Source organism: Hyla sarda, chromosome 7, assembly GCF_029499605.1.
Source record: "Hyla sarda isolate aHylSar1 chromosome 7, aHylSar1.hap1, whole genome shotgun sequence".
Taxonomy (NCBI): Eukaryota; Metazoa; Chordata; class Amphibia; order Anura; family Hylidae; genus Hyla; species Hyla sarda.
This window is the reverse complement of record NC_079195.1, coordinates 208,638,881-208,655,474: the sequence shown is the minus strand read 5'-3', so window position 1 is coordinate 208,655,474 and position 16,594 is coordinate 208,638,881. Positions and strand designations below refer to the sequence as shown.

Sequence of the window (16,594 nt, the reverse complement as noted above, 5' to 3'; positions counted from 1 at the left end):
GATTTGTATATTACTTCTATTTAAAAATCTTACCCCTTCCAGTACTTATCAGCTTCTGTATGATCCACAGGGAGTTCTTTTTCAATTTCCTTTCTTTCTGACCACAGTGCTCTCTGCTGACACCTCTGTCCGTATCAGGAACTGTTTAGAGCAGGAGAGGTTTGCTTTGGGGATTTGCTCCTGTTCTGGACAGTTCCTGACATGGACAGAGGTGTCAGCAGAGAGCACTGTGGTCAGAAAAAAAGGATATACAAAAATAAAAGAACTTCCTGTGGATCATACAGCAGCTAATAAGTACTGGAAGGATTAAGATTTTTAAATAGAAGTAATTTACAAATCTGTTTAACTTTCTGGCAACAGTTGTTTTAACTTTTTTTTTTCCAGTGGAGTACCCCTTTAAGGACAAGCTTGGAGTTGTAGTTTTGCAACAGCATGAGGCACCTTGTTGGGAAACACTGCTTTGAAATCTAAGCTAAACAATATGAGTACTGCAGTACTTCATAGGACCACTAGGTGTCATAAGTACTTATTAGAACACAACTCTAATAAGTACCTAGAATTGCTAGACAATATGAAAATTGCAGTACTATATATAACCACTAGGTGTCATAGATGCCTTATAGAACACCACCCTAAAAAAGTACCTAGGATAGCCAGACAATATAAAATGCAGTACTAGATATGACCACTAGGTGTCATATATTCCTCATAAGAACACACACAGGTGACTAGAATAGTCAGGCAATTTTAAGTTGCAGTAACACATATGACCACTAGTTGTCATAGATTCCTTATAATACGTTCCTCTAATACCTGCCTAATATAGCCAGACAATAAAAAAAATTGCAGTATCACATATGACCACTGGTTGTCTTAGATTCCTTAAATAAACACTACCCTAATAAGTCCTTAAAATAGCTAGATGATATAAAACTGCAGTACTGCATATGACCATTAAGTGTCATAGATCCCATATAAAGAAGACCACTCTAATAAATTCCTAGAATAGTCAGACAATATGAAGTTGCATTTCCACATATGACCACTAGGAGTCATATGTTCCTTTCAAAGAACATGACCCTTCTAGGTACCTAGAATAGATAAACAATATGAAATTGCAGTACTACATGTGACCACTAGAATCCTTATAAAGAACACCAATCTAATAGGTACCTAGAATGAGGCTGGGTTCACACCACCTTTTTGCAATACAGTTCCTCAAAACCTGACTAAACTGTATCAAAACGTGTGTACAAATTTTTATCTGTATATGCTTTTAAAAATGTCCGGTTGCATCCGTTTTTTAAGAAAAAATGTATGCGTTTTTAACTTTTCACTCCATTATGAATAAAGTTTTACTTGTTTGATTGAAATTCCAAGAAAAAAAACTGTGCAAAGTCAAAAACCGTACGGTGAAAACCAAATGGAACCGTACACACATATAACAAGAAAGAGAAAACAGAGTCACTTATTAAACATACATGATTTTATTAATTCCGTAGAATGTAAGTACATAAAAAATATTAATTAAAAGTGCTATTTTTCAAAGAGGAATGAGGCTAAAAGGTGGTGTCACCGGCTCTGCGATAAAAGCTGGGGTATATATAGTGTATACATTACTGGGTCCACCACAATGAAATAGAAATGGTACAATAATCTTGCACACAAATTTGCACAGACAAAGTGTTTAGCAGCATGTAAAGAATATATATATATATATATATATATATATATATATATATATATATATAAATCTCACAGTGAGAAAAAAAATATTGCATGCCAAATAAAGTGCAGTGTGCATGTAAACAAACATAACATTGCAGGGATACAGATCAGTATAAAGATATACCAGAGTACAGCAGCAATTAGCAGAGATCGGGACAGCACCTTTTAGCCTCATTCCTCTTTGAAAAATAGCACTTTTAATTAATATTTTTTATGTATTTACATTCTACGGAATTAATAAAATCATGTATGTTTTATAAGTGACTCCGTTTTCTCTTTCTTGTTATTTGCTATTTATGTTTGGAGTTCACACACTTGTAGCCAATACTAGTACCTGGGTCAACCGATAGTGCTTGGTCACTTATGTACTGAATAGATACAATTTTTCTTTCCCAGGTCATAGTTGTCCGTTTGCGTACATATAGAGTTCTGTACGGTTCCCATTGACTCCCATGTTTTAAAAAAACATATACGGTTTAATGCAGTTTTTCACTCAGACCAAAAACCGTAGTAGGCCACGGTTTTCTGTCCAGAAAAAAAAAGTCAAAAACCGTATGGTTTGAAAAACGGAGACAACCGTATACATTATGGTGCATACGGTTTTGAATGGGACGTCTATGGGCACGGTTTTCTGTACGGTTGCATACATTTTTTTAATGAAACCGTATGCAAAATCGTGGTGTGAACCCACCCTAACTAGACCAGTGTTTCCCAACCAGGATGCCTCGATATGTTAGTCACCGAGCCTGAGAAATAATTCATATATGGTGCCAGACCATTCCTACCCAACCCTAATGATCGTTTCACTACAGACGAGCTTCCTCAAGGGGAGCCTGAGAAATAATTAATATATGGTGCCAGACCATACCTACCCAACCCTAATGATCGTTTCACTACAGACGAGTTTCCTCAGGAAAAGCCTGAGAAATAATTCATATATGGTGCCAGACCATACCTACCCAATCCTAATGATCATTTCACTACAGACGAGCCTCCTCAGGGGGCGCCCCCTGAGGAAGCTCGTCTGAGGAGTTTGCCAACATCGTGTTCTGTTTTTGTAGTTGTTGTATACTTTATATCCATGTCCGATCCTTCATACCTATCTTCTGTTTGTGTTCTTGTGTTTGTTAACATTGTGCTCCTTTTTTATATACATTTGTCTCAATAAAGATATATTTGCCTTTATGTGATTTGCTAGTGCACCATTTTTTGGTTCTAAATTCAGTGTTGCCTCCATATGTTGCCAAACCTCAACTCCCAGCATGCCTGGACAGCCAAAAGGCATGCTGGGTATTGTAGTTTTGCAACAGCTGGAGGCACCCTGGTCGGGAAACACAGAGCTAGGGAACATAAAAATTGCAGTACCACATATGACCACTAGGTGTCATAGATTTCTTATAAAGAACACCCCTCTAATAGTTGCCTTGAATTGGTTATTGTAGTTTTGCAACAGCTTGAGGGAACCTTGGTCGGGAAACACGGAGGTAGGCAGTTTGAAGCTGCAGTACAACATATGACCACTGGGTGTCATAGTTTCCTTATATTTAGTTTTTGGTATCTCCTATAGCAGTGTTTCCTAACCAATGTGCCTCCAGCTGTTGCAAAACTTCAGTTCTCATCATGCTATTGGCTGCCAGGGCATGCTGAGAGTTGCAGTTTGAAACAGCTGGAGGCACACTGGTTAGAAAACACTGCTGTGCAGTATTGACTGTGTGAGGGCTGGACTTGGCATCAAGCCCATGACCCCAAACACAAACACCAAACCTGTCACCCCTTTCTCTAAATGAGGACTGAGTCACCAATGTATGTAAGGTGAAAATAGGAGGAGTAGCTATAGGATAAGCGCTTAATCAACAACTATTGAATGTCTGGCCATATGTGTTATTTCTTTTGTATTACCTTATTTGTCAATTTTAAAACCAATCTCTATTTTTGCCTTATTTTGGGCAGGAGCGAGGGTTATCCTGAGCATTTACTGTATAAACAGATCCCCAAGTTACTGGAAAGACCCAGAGGTAAGGGGAAGTAAAACTGAATGATTCCTTATAAAGGGGGGGAACTATACTGTAATAATTTTATTCCTGCAAATCCGTCTCACTCCCGCACCGCAGAGCACTCAGCATACCCCAGCCTCTGCTCTCTTTATATGACCCAGCAAAAACGGCCCTGAACCTGAAGTCACTTTCTCTAAAATTCATCTCACACAGCGTCCGGTGCTGGACGAACCTCATTGGGAGGTCTCGGACACTAGAGTCATGCTGTGTGCAGCCTCTAGTGTCCAGCACCTGGCTTTGCTTTGCTCCCGCTACTCCTTTGCCCACCTTAAAGGGTACCTGTCTTCAACAAAAACTTTTTATATAATGTAGATAATACCATTATATGTATATTTGTAATATACATTGGTTAAAAATTGTGTATATTTTTGGGTGAGAAAATGCTGTCCCTGCAGCTATTGTCTGTGTGTCTCTGTGAGGAGTCCAAAAACAGGAAGTGAGGACAGGACAAGCAAGGATCTGTGCAGGCTCCTGGCCTGTCAATCATCTTTGTGTGTGAGCCAGGAGCATGTCATAGAGCCTCAGTGGACACTGTCCTGCTTTTTCCTAGTGCACAGAGCCCTGCTTGTCCACCCTCACTTCCTGTATTTGGTCTCCTCATAGAGACACACAGACAATAGCTGCAGGGACAAAAATATAAAAAAAAATTTAACCAATGTATATTACAAATATACATATAATGGTATTATCTACATTAGATTAAAAAAAATTGTTGACGACAGGTACACTTTAAGTATAAGTCATCTTGACGGTACGCTGGGTGCAGTGGTACGGTGACCAGTCAGTGACAGTGCTGCCTGTGCACAGTTTAGGTCCACCCTAAAGGTTAGGACGACTTCCAACTTCAGTCAACTCAAGGACCAAGTACACTACACAGCCGCCTTAGTGGGGAAACCATACACTGCATGGCTGTACTCCATATAATGCCCAGCAGTGCCCTGTGCAAAGATAATCACATGCCCTGTGTACTGTATAATACTTGAAATTGCCACCATATCCTGTCTGACTCAAGTCCATAGTGCACAACAGTGCCCTGTGCACACATAATGGCATGTATTGTACTACTGTACTTATCTGTAGTACCTTAGGGTCTATTCACATGGCAGAATTTCCGCTTGCGGAATTCTGCCTCAAATTAAAACCCAGTGCGGGATATTTATCAAAGCTGTTTATGTCCGCATCAATATAGACCAAACTACAGAGGGTAAGGCCGGTCTATTGTGCGCCTAATTTATCAAAAGGCGCACGGCTCTTGATAAATTCTGTGTACAGACTTCGGGATCTATGCTTTAGACTGTATTTAAACCTGCTCCAACATGGTCTGACATTTCGGCGTACTTTCAGCCTATGCGACTTGTCGCTGAAAAGTCGCTTTTGATAAATTCAGCACCAATGCATTTTCCAATGCATTTCCGTCTAAAATAGACTAGAATGAATCATCTTCTAAAAATCCTCTAGAGCAAAAGTCGCACAAAAGTCGCACATATTTAGACCGACTTTCTGTGCAACAAATGTAGACAGGAAAAACCAGTCTAAATCCTTTGATAAATATCCCCCATAGACTTCTATTGAATTCCGCATTCCCATTCCGCTTGCGGAAATTCAGAAGTGTGAATGGGAATGCAGAATCCCATAGAAGTCTATGGGCTTTAATTTGAGGTGAAATTTCGCAAGCGGAAATTCTCCCTTGTGAATAGACCGGAGTGCACATAAGCTATCCAAGAAGCATGAGAAACGAGAATGTCTCACCTAGCTTTCCCAGCTCCTGAATGACATATCTGCTTAGTAGAAAAACCACATGGCAACCATTACTAGCCCCAAATTTTTGTAGGAGCAGGTGGGATTGAACACAAACGTAACAGGAGTGGATGGCAATGGTCAGAAATGTATCAGGTACGGGCAGGAGAGGGATTATAAGAACAGTCCTGCACATGTTGGAAAAAACTACCATATTGTGCCTGATAAATCTAAATTTTCATGCATGCAAAAAAGTAGTTACTTGGTTAGGTGAACGCTGCTGTAATGCAATAGAAAAGTTATTTAATACTTTCTAATATCAGCACAGAAAGCTTTAATTTAGGTCCTGGGCAGCACGTTGGCTGATTTCCATTCTTTATGTTTTAGGTATTTGACCCTCTGAGGTTTTCTGCGGAGAATTCGTCAGATAGACACCCCCATGCCTTTCTACCCTTCGCAGCTGGATCCAGGTAGGACAATCATTTACTGCGGCTAATCCAGAATGTCAAGCAGGATTCTGGGAAATACAGCAACCATCATTTTAGCTGACACCTTATGGTCCAGAATGGCTTCAGAAATAAAGTTTTAAGCCTGTGTCACCTCCGTTTACAATTGTAAAAAAAAAAAAAAAAAATTATATATATATATATTTATATAGCAGCACACTGCCAGCACAAGGATATAGGTGAAACATGAAAATGCAGTTAAAACATGGAGAGCTATACAGCTATGGTGTAATAGATGCAAATGTGAAACTATGAAATAGTGAGGCACTTAGCTCGCAAATTTGTCTCCGCCGGTGTGTATATAAGGTGTCTTGGATGTTCCAGACCCTACCATGCTCACTGAATTGTTCACACAGAGGCATATACACAGTGTAGGGTCCGTCCCAATGAGGCCACCTTATCGCGGTGGGACGGTCCAAGCTATTTGACCGCCGGCGGAGACAAATTTGCGAGCTAAGTGCCTCATTATTTCATAGTTTCACATTTGCATCTATTACACCATAGCTGTATAGCTCTCCATGTTTTAACTGCATTTTCATGTTTCACCTATATCCTTGTGCTGGCAGTGTGCTGCTGCATTCTTCTGTTGCTGTGTATTTAGCCTAGTAGCGTGCACCTGTAGGCCAGGTCCATATAATAGTTTGGTATCAACTAAAGTGCTGGCTGACTTATTCTTTGTCTATATATTTATATATATATATATATATATATATATATATATTTGTGTGTGTATTTGTGTGTGTGTGTGTGTATTTGTGTGTGTGTGTGTGTATTTATGTGTGTGTGTGTGTGTGTATTTATGTGTGTGTGTGTGTGTGTGTGTATTTATGTGTGTGTGTGTGTGTATTTATGTGTGTGTGTGTATTTATGTGTGTGTGTATTTATGTGTATGTGTGTATTTATGTGTATGTGTGTATTTATGTGTGTGTGTGTATTTATGTGTGTGTGTATTTATGTGTGTGTGTGTGTGTATTTATGTGTGTGTGTGTGTGTGTATTTATGTGTGTGTGTGTGTGTGTATTTATGTGTGTGTGTGTGTGTGTATTTATGTGTGTGTGTGTATTTATGTGTGTGTGTGTGTGTGTGTATTTATGTGTGTGTGTGTGTATTTATGTGTGTGTGTGTGTATTTGTGTGTGTGTATTTATGTGTGTGTGTGTGTGTGTATATATATATATATATATATATATATTTGTGTGTGTGTATTTGTGTGTGTGTGTATTTATGTGTGTGTGTGTATTTATGTGTGTGTGTGTGTTTATGTGTGTGTGTGTGTATTTATGTGTGTGTGTGTGTATTTATGTGTGTGTGTATTTATGTGTGTGTGTATTTATGTGTGTGTGTGTGTGTATTTATGTGTGTGTGTGTATTTATGTGTGTGTATTTATGTGTGTGTATCTGTATTTATGTGTGTGTGTGTGTGTATTTATGTGTGTGTGTATTTATGTGTGTGTGTGTATTTATGTGTGTGTGTATTTATGTGTGTGTGTATTTATGTGTGTGTGTGTATTTATGTGTGTGTGTGTGTGTGTATTTATGTGTGTGTGTGTGTGTGTATTTATGTGTGTGTATGTGTATTTATGTGTGTGTGTGTATTTATGTGTGTGTGTATTTATGTGTGTGTGTGTGTGTGTATTTGTGTGTGTGTGTGTGTGTGTGTGTATATATATATATATATATATATATATATATATATATAATAAAAGCCCATCCCCTAATAAAAATTAGAATCACTCCTCCCATGAAAGCAATACATACTTGGTATCACTGCATGCAGAGTTGTCTATTGACCAATTGAGGTTGCAGACACTTTATTGTCACGTTTTACCTCCGCACCTTTTAAGGGTACATTCAGACGAGCGGATTTACAGCGGATTTTACACCACGGATCCGCCGCTTAAGGACCTCTGTATGCTGCCTTTGCGTGTGCCTGTTTGGAGCAACAATACGCTGCTACGTGCAGACACACTGAAGCAATGTGCGATGCGCGGTATACTCGCACACATCGCGGCCCCTCCCCCTGCTCTATGAGCTAGGCCGAGAGCTGCCGCGATGTGCGAGTATACCGCTGGTGCGCGAGTATACTGCTGGTGCACAGTGTGTCTGCTCATAGCGGCGTATTGCCGCTCCGAGCAGGCACATGTAAAGACATCATACAGAGGTCCTTCAGTGGCAGATCCACAGCGAAATACGCGATGTAAATCCGCTCGTCTCAACGTACCCTAAAAGTTGTTATTTTATCAATTTTTACATCTACAGACCCACATGAGGGCCTTTTTTTTTTTTTTTTTTTGCAAAAGCAACTGTACTTTGTAATAAGATCTTTAATTTTACTATAGACTCTAAGGCTATGTTCGCAAAATCAGAAAATCTGTGTGCAGACATTCCAGAAACTGCGGGCACCGGCATAATATGCTGGTGCCAGGACTGCATGGGAATGTGCCGTCTCATAGACTGCTATGCATCACGTGTGGAGTCCACAGAAAGAATGAACAGGTTCATCCTTTCTGCAGACATGGAATTCGGAATTTCGGTGGCGGAAACATCTGCCACGGAAACTCCGCCGTGCACGCAGCACAGCAGAATTCTACAGGACTCTGCCTCTCTGGAGTCTCTGTCCATTACTAGGTACAATTGGTCCAGCATAAAACATTATTCCTTGGTCAAACTTGATGGACGTATGTCTTTTTTCAACCATACTATGTACTAATGTGGTAGCCCTTGGGGGGTGTATGGTAGGGATGGTATGATGTTGGTATATGAGGGGTTAATATTAACCCAGTCACTCGTGACACCAGGCTGAGGGCTGGTATGCTGAATCTATGTTCCGGCCTATCGCCGCCCTTCCCAGAAGCGATAGGTGCAATGAAATGACTGAAGGTCCACAAGCAGATTTAACTTGAACTTGAATAACTTTACTGCAGTGCTTGCAATATCCAATACGTAGTAACAGTCTCCTATAACAGTTCTTAGGTTGCTTAGCGACTGGCAGAAGTTGCGGACCTTGCACGAAACTTATAGTCTCTAAATTTAGGGAATGATGTGCAGATCTGTCCGGATTTAGTGGAAATATTGAGTCCGGTGATACTGCAGAGTGCTTAGGGGATGACACACTATAATTTAGATCATTCAGCCGTTGCCGCAAGGCTCAGGCCTAACTCACTGCGATTACAGAGCAATAAGATGGCCGCCGCTCCCTTATATGGGCAGGGGGCGTGGTGATTTTGATTGGTCCGAACGTTTGCCACTCACTTTACATGGTATCATGGGATTGCTTACATCACAGGATCTATATATGTTACAAAACCCAATATGAGGCTAGAGATACCAAAGTGAGGCCTGGAACGCATCCAGAACGAGGCTTGGAACGCATCACATGACCCGAAGGCCCTGCGACACCATGGAAACCAGTAATTAACCATTTATATACAGAAATAATACTATTTACGTTATTCTATGGATAAATTAGGAATATATACACTATAATAGAGGCGACTAGGGGCGGACTGACCAACAGATACTACTGAGTCCTAGGGACTCTGGCTACGGGGACCCATAGATAAATATGTACCATATGAAATGTGGTACTGGGACACCACACTAACTATGTAAAACAAACCTTCATATGGGTCTGTGAATGGAAAAATACAAAGTGAATTACAAAGGGACATTGGGAGTCATGATTTCAGTTGATATCGAGCAGCGGTCAGGAATTTACGATTTGCAACTTTTCAGTTTGTCGCATGGTTTCACACAACTGCACCTACTGAGGCGCAAATCTACACCAGTCCTCAGCAAAATCACCCTACATAGTGGAGTATTGAAGTTAGAAATGTCATTAGCACCAGATTGATCACATGCCCTGCGCCACGTAATACATTTGGTGCAGGTACACAGTGGGGGGAAATTTATCAAAACCTGTCCAGAGGAAAAGTTGCCCAGTAGCCCATAGCAACCAATCAGATTGCTGCTTTCATTTTGCAGAGGCCTTGTTAAAAATTAAAGAAGCAATCTGATTGGTTGCTATGGGCAACTCAACAACTTTATCAAAACCTGTACAGAGGAAAAGTTGCTGAGTTGCCCATAGCAACCAATCAGATCGTTACTTTCATTTTAACAAGGCCTCTGCAAAATGAAAGAAGCGATCTGATTGGTTGCTATGGGCAACTGGGCAACTTTTCCTCTAGACAGGTTTTGATAAATCTCCCCCATAGTGATATATATATTCATAATGACGAATATTCATTTTTATTATGCGGATATTTATGCGAATATTTATGTGAATATCGTCACTTCCAGTCTGGACACTGATCCCTCCCTTCCTTTAGGGGAACGATATAATTGCGCATGCGCCCTATGCGAATTTGATTACGACTTTTCGCATGGAAAAAAAAAAGAACGAACATAGCGAATATGCGAATTTCGCAAACATAGGACAATTATTCGTCCATATATTAGCAAAATATCGTGAATTCGAACATGGCCCCTGTTCTATATGAGTTTTTTTTTTAACCAGTGTGCCTCCAGCTGTTGCAAAACTACAACTCCCAGCAAGCCCGGACAGCCTTTGGCTGTCCGGGCTTGCTGGGAGTTGCAGTTTTGCAACAGCCGGAGGCACACTGGTTGGAAAACGCTGGTCTATGTTAAAAGTGTAAAAAAAAAAAACTGAATGGCGTTGTGTGTATCTTTTTTTGCGACAGAAATTGCATCGGGCAGAACTTCGCCATGAATGAGATGAAGGTGGCGGTGGCTCATGTATTGCGCAGATTTAAGCTTATTCCGGACCCTGAAAACGAACCTCAGAAAATTCCTCAGATAGTCCTCAGATCCGTGAACGGAATTCATCTGAAGCTGGAGAAGATTGGGAAGGATTACGAGAAAAAGACACTTGGCGCCGAACGCACGTAACACGATGGATCAGGCTTCAAAATGCAATCCATTCTCTGAGGCAGCTCTCTGGCTGCTGCAGAACTACAAGTCCCAGCGGGAGTCAGGGCATGCTGGGAGTTGTAGTTTTGCAACAGCAGGATGGTCACTAGAGATGAGCGAACTTACAGTAAATTCGATTCGTCACGAACTTCTCGGCTCGGCAGTTGATGTCTTTTCCTGCATAAATGAGTTCAGCTTTCCGGTGCTCCGGTGGGCTGGAAAAGGTGGATACAGTCCTAGGAGACTCTTTCCTAGGACTGTATCCACCTTTTCCAGCCCACGGGAGCACCTGAAAGCTGAACACATTTATGCAGGATAAGTCATCAACTGCCGAGCCGAGAAGTTTGCGACGAATCGAATTTACTGTAAGTTCGCTCATCTCTAATGGTCACACTTTGGCGGCTGCTATATTTCGTTCTTTGTAGCTACAAAACAGTAAAACTGAGTTCAACTTGTGACTAAAACACTAAAACAGTAACTTTTTAATGCTACCTCTATAGATAATAAATAAATTCTTTGTATAATAAAATTCTTGTTGATGTTTTAACTCTAGATGTGTCAAATTGTAAATCTCTACCGTTGCATTGGCCAATATCTACCAGCAGGTGGCAGCAAACATTTTACAGTATGAACGTCCTTTGCCATTCTAGTGTATAAACTAAGGTTTCCCAACCAGGGTGCCTCCAGCTGTTGCGAAACTACTAATTTATGTATCCTTCACATTTTCCTGGGGCACATATGGTCAAAGGTTGGGGGGGGGGGCGTTGGGATGATCCCCATGTTCCCTGTTCACTACAAGGAATTTGTAAGGAGAAGAAAGGGTATCTCCACTCTTCTCCAAGGAGGTGGTGAAATAGCCAAGCGGGTTGCTATGGCAACATCACATACGTTCCCACCATTGTACCTCGACTTCATTGCCCTGTGGTATCACAGACGTGACAAGTGTAAACTACAAGCAGCCTTTTATCATTGCTATGGTAGCTCTGCTTCCTATACTACAAGCTGCCCTCACCCTTGGTTATGGGGGCGTTGCTGTCATGTCCACGTGTCCCTTTGGTCTGTATAGGCTGACCATATGTCCCGTCTTTGTTTTGTTTTTCGAGACTGCCTCGTCTTTTTATTAAAAATGTTGATTTTGTCTTGTGTTTTTAATAGCAAAACAGCACAAAATTTACATTTTATATAGGGGCCTACAACTATATATGGGGCAGTATAGGGGCCTACAACTATATATGGGGCAGTATATGGGGCCTACAACTATATATGGGGCAGTATAGGGGCCTACAACTATATATGGGGCAGTATAGGGGCCTACAACTATATATGGGGGCAGTATAGGGGCCTACAACTATATATGGGGCAGTATAGGGGCCTACAACTATATATGGGGCAGTATATGGGGCCTACAACTATATATGGGGCAGTATAGGGGCCTACAACTATATATGGGGGCAGTATATGGGGCCTACAACTATATATGGGGCAGTATAGGGGCCTACAACTATATATGGGGCAGTATAGGGGCCTACAACTATATATGGGGGCAGTATAGGGGCCTACAACTATATATGGGGCAGTATAGGGGCCTACAACTATATATGGGGCAGTATAGGGGCCTACAACTATATATGGGGCAGTATAGGGGCCTACAACTATATATGGGGCAGTATAGGGGCCTACAACTATATATGGAAGCAGCATGTGGCCTATAACTATGTATGGGGGCAGTATAAGGTCTACAACTATATATGGGGACCGTATGGAGACCTACAACTATATATGGAAGCAGCATGTGGCCTATAACTATGTATGGGGGCAGTATAGGGGCCTACAACTATATATGGAGGCAGTATAGGGGCTTACAACTATATATTGGATCAGTTTAGTGCCTACAACTATATGAGGGCAGTATAGGGCCTACAACTATAAATGGGGCAGTATGTGGGTCTACAACTATATATGGGGGCAGTATGTGGGTCTACAACTAAATATGGGGGCAGTATAGGGCCTACAACTATAAATGGGGCAGTATGTGGGTCTACAACTATATATGGAGGCAGTATAGGGCCTACAACTATATATGGGGGACTACAACTATATATGGAAGCAGTAGGTAGCCTACAACTATATATAGGGGCAGTATAGGGTCTACAACCATGTATGGGGGCAGTATAGGGTCTACAACTATATATGGGGGCTGACAACTATATATTAAAGCAGTATGTAGCCTACAACTAATATATGGGGGCAGTATAGCTTCTACAACTATATATGGGGGCAGTATGTGACCTACAACTATGTATGGGGGCCTAAAACTATGTATGTGGCCTACATCTATATATGGGGCAGTATGTGGCCTACAACTATATATGGATATAACAGTATGGTGGACTGTAACTATATGAGGGCAATTGGGTTTTACCCAGCCAGGCTGGCTCCAGCTTTTGCGAAACTACAACTCCCAGCATGCCCGGACACCCATAATTCATATATATATATATATATATATATTTTTTTTTTTTTTTTTTTTTTTTTGCCTTTTGTTTCACCCTTCAGGCTGAGTTTCCCCACAACTTAATTTCTAATTAACATGTAAAAAAAACAAAAAAAACATGCCCTGTTATGTTACACTCCCAAGATGCAGTTATTGTGGCTTTCTTTCAAAAATAGTGGGTTTTAGTCTTGTTGTTTTTTGTTTGTTTGTTTGTTTTTTGTTCTTTAGCATTTGTACCCTGCATTTTTTTCAATACAAGTCACGTGATTCTTTTATCATGTAACTCAAAGATTTCTATTGAAGAGTTTGGGTTTTTCTTGGTGTTTTTCCTCTCATAGGAGGAGAAACAAATGCCACAGTCTCAGCTTGTTGCGATTTTTGCAAACTGCCACTGAGCCAAAAAAAATTCCAATGAAGAGCGGAAAAATTCCAGAGTAAAAAGGCCTAGGGAGTTTGGTATTTTATATTTCCCTGTTGGCTCCCACCAAACATGTGTCCACAGCGTTTTTGCCCCTTCACGTGGAGTGGAATCTGGTGGAAAAATTCTGCTTGGAAATTCCATTGCAGCAGAGTCCCATTGTTTTTAATAGGATTCTTATGCACAGTGCACATGGCACCTGCTGCTGAAATTCAGATTCTGGACTCCACAGAAAGAAATAACATGTCAATGCTTTCTGCGGAATCTGCACACAGAAATACATTGCCATCTATGCAGGCGGTGCGTTTCCGAGCGGTCCTAGCGCCGGCTTGTTCTGCCTGTGTCTGACTTGGACAGTATCTCCTACTGGAAATTCTGCCATTTGAATGGGACCAACGAGGGTCAATTAGGCCCATTGCTGACAAAGGGATTCCGCTGGGCAGTGCACACTACAGAATTTCAGCAGCAGATATTCCGCCAGTGAAATTCCACCACCAAAAGAATGGTCTTGTCCATTCTTTAGTAGTGTTGCTCGTGAATATTCGCAACGCGAATTTTATTCGCGAATATCGCATATTCGCGAATATAGCACTATTTATTCGTAATTACGAATATTCTTTTTTTTTTTCACAGTACACATCACAGTGATCATTCCTCCCTGCTTCCAGCTTGTGTGGTGTAAAGAAGGTTCTAATAGTACTGTGTGATAGTGTTGAGCGGCATAGGCCATATTCGAATTCGCAATATTTTGCTAATATATTCGTCATATATTCGCTATATTCACCATATTCGTGTTTATTTTCGTATATGCGCATATTCGCGTATGCGAAAAGTAACATATGCGAAAATGAGCATACGTCTAATATTCGCACATTCGAAAATGTGCGATATCCACTAAATAAAATTCGCATTGCGAATATTCGCGAGCAACACTACTGTGTTACTGGCGTGTGTATTTTCGCATGTGCGATTTTTTTGTTTCTTTTAATTCTCACATTTGCCAATTTTCGAATATGCGCATTTATGCTATGCAGATTATGACGTACGCTACTTTTCGCATATACGAATTTTGGTCCATGTAATATTCGCATTTGCGAATATTTGTTTGGGTTGGCTTTCGCATTTGCAAATTTTCGTATATGCGAATGCTGGTTTAAAGTTTTCACATCTGCTAATTTACGCATATACGAATATTTTGTATGTCACTTTTCCATATTAACGAATTTTGTATATGCGAATATTTTCTTATAATTATTAATGTTGCTGCTCGCGAAACTTCGCAATACGGATTTTATTCGTGAATATCGAATATTCGCACATTCGCGAATATTCGCGGATATAGCACTATATATTCGTAATTACGAATATTTGCTATATTTTTATTTTTTTGTATTTTTTTTTTTCACAGTACACATAACAGTGATCATCCCTCTCTGCTTCCAGCTTGTGTGGTGTAATGAATGCTCTAATACTACTGTATGAGACCGGTGTGCGAATGTTCGCATATGCGAAGGTTTGCATATGTTAATTTACGTATATGCGAATTTATGCTTGTGCAGGTTTTCTTATATGACAATTTTCGTATATGTTAATTTTCGCATGTGTGAATATTTGCATATGCGAAAATAAAACTCGAATACTCGAGAATATATGGCGAATATTCATCCATATATTCGCGAATATTCGCGAATTCGAATATGGCCTATGCCGCTCAACACTAATAATTGTTACTCTAATCTTCGCATATGCGAATATTTGCATATTTGATTATTACGACTATGCGGATTTAGCGAATATATGACGAATATTCGTCCATATATTCGCGAAATATCGCTAATTCGAATATGGCCTATGCCCTATGGCCGATTTGTCGCAATTTTCTTTATATGTTACTTTTTGCGACAATCAGTTGCGCCAAATGGTTTAGAACATTATCACTGATTTGACGGTGTAAGTCGTGATTTCAGTTGTAATCATGCCTTGGTGTAAAATTTGTCAAATGCGACTTTTTGTCTTGGCGCAATTTTGGGCGCAATCATGCTCGCAAACTTACACCAAGAAAAAAAAAAGACAGAGAAAGTAGCTACAACAATAGAAGATACAACATTCAAACACTGACCAACCAAAGTCTGTTACAAATGTTTGTTTACATTAAAAGATTTTGTTTCCTCCAACAAATAATAATGTAGCAGTTACACCAAGACATTATTATTTTTTTAGCTTAAATAAAATGTTTTACACAATAATTTTTTTTTTTTTTATATGCTTTAGGAACGTCACATAACTGTGATTTTTTTATATACATTTTTAAACATACAAAAAGGACTTAAAGGGAAAACTTTTTTTTTAAATCAACTGGTGCCGGAAAGTTAAACATATTTGTTAATTACTTCTATTAAAAAAATCTTAATCCTTCCAGGACTTAATAGCTGCTGAATACTACAGAGGAAATTATTTTCTTTTTGGAACACAGAGCTCTTTGCTGACATCATGACCCCAGTGCTCTCTGTTGACATCTCTGTCCATTTTAGGAACTGTCCAGAGCAGCATATGTTTGCTATGGGGATTTTCTCCTACTCTGGACAGTTCTTAAAATAGACGATCCGATCATCCTGCACGGCAGCCGGAGGTCCCCTCACCTGGCTCCGCTGCCGTCCGGGAGTCTTCTGCTCTGATCTGCCTTCCCGCAGACCAGAGCAGAAGATGACCGATAACCCTGATCAGTGCTG

The 16,594-nt window shown here is 40.3% G+C and overlaps 1 protein-coding gene across 1 annotated transcript in view; it reads left to right on the top strand.

Moving 5' to 3' along the window:
• The window catches only part of LOC130283264 (cytochrome P450 4B1-like), a 38,281-nt gene extending 27,154 nt beyond the window's left edge, over positions 1-11,127 (top strand). The window contains exons 10-12 of the mRNA XM_056532488.1: positions 3,679-3,743; positions 5,907-5,989; positions 10,725-11,127. Of these exons, the coding sequence (XP_056388463.1) occupies positions 3,679-3,743; positions 5,907-5,989; positions 10,725-10,932 (356 nt within the window). The 3' untranslated portion in view covers positions 10,933-11,127. The remainder of the gene's footprint in view (positions 1-3,678; positions 3,744-5,906; positions 5,990-10,724) is intronic.
• Positions 11,128-16,594: the final 5,467 nt, after the last annotated feature.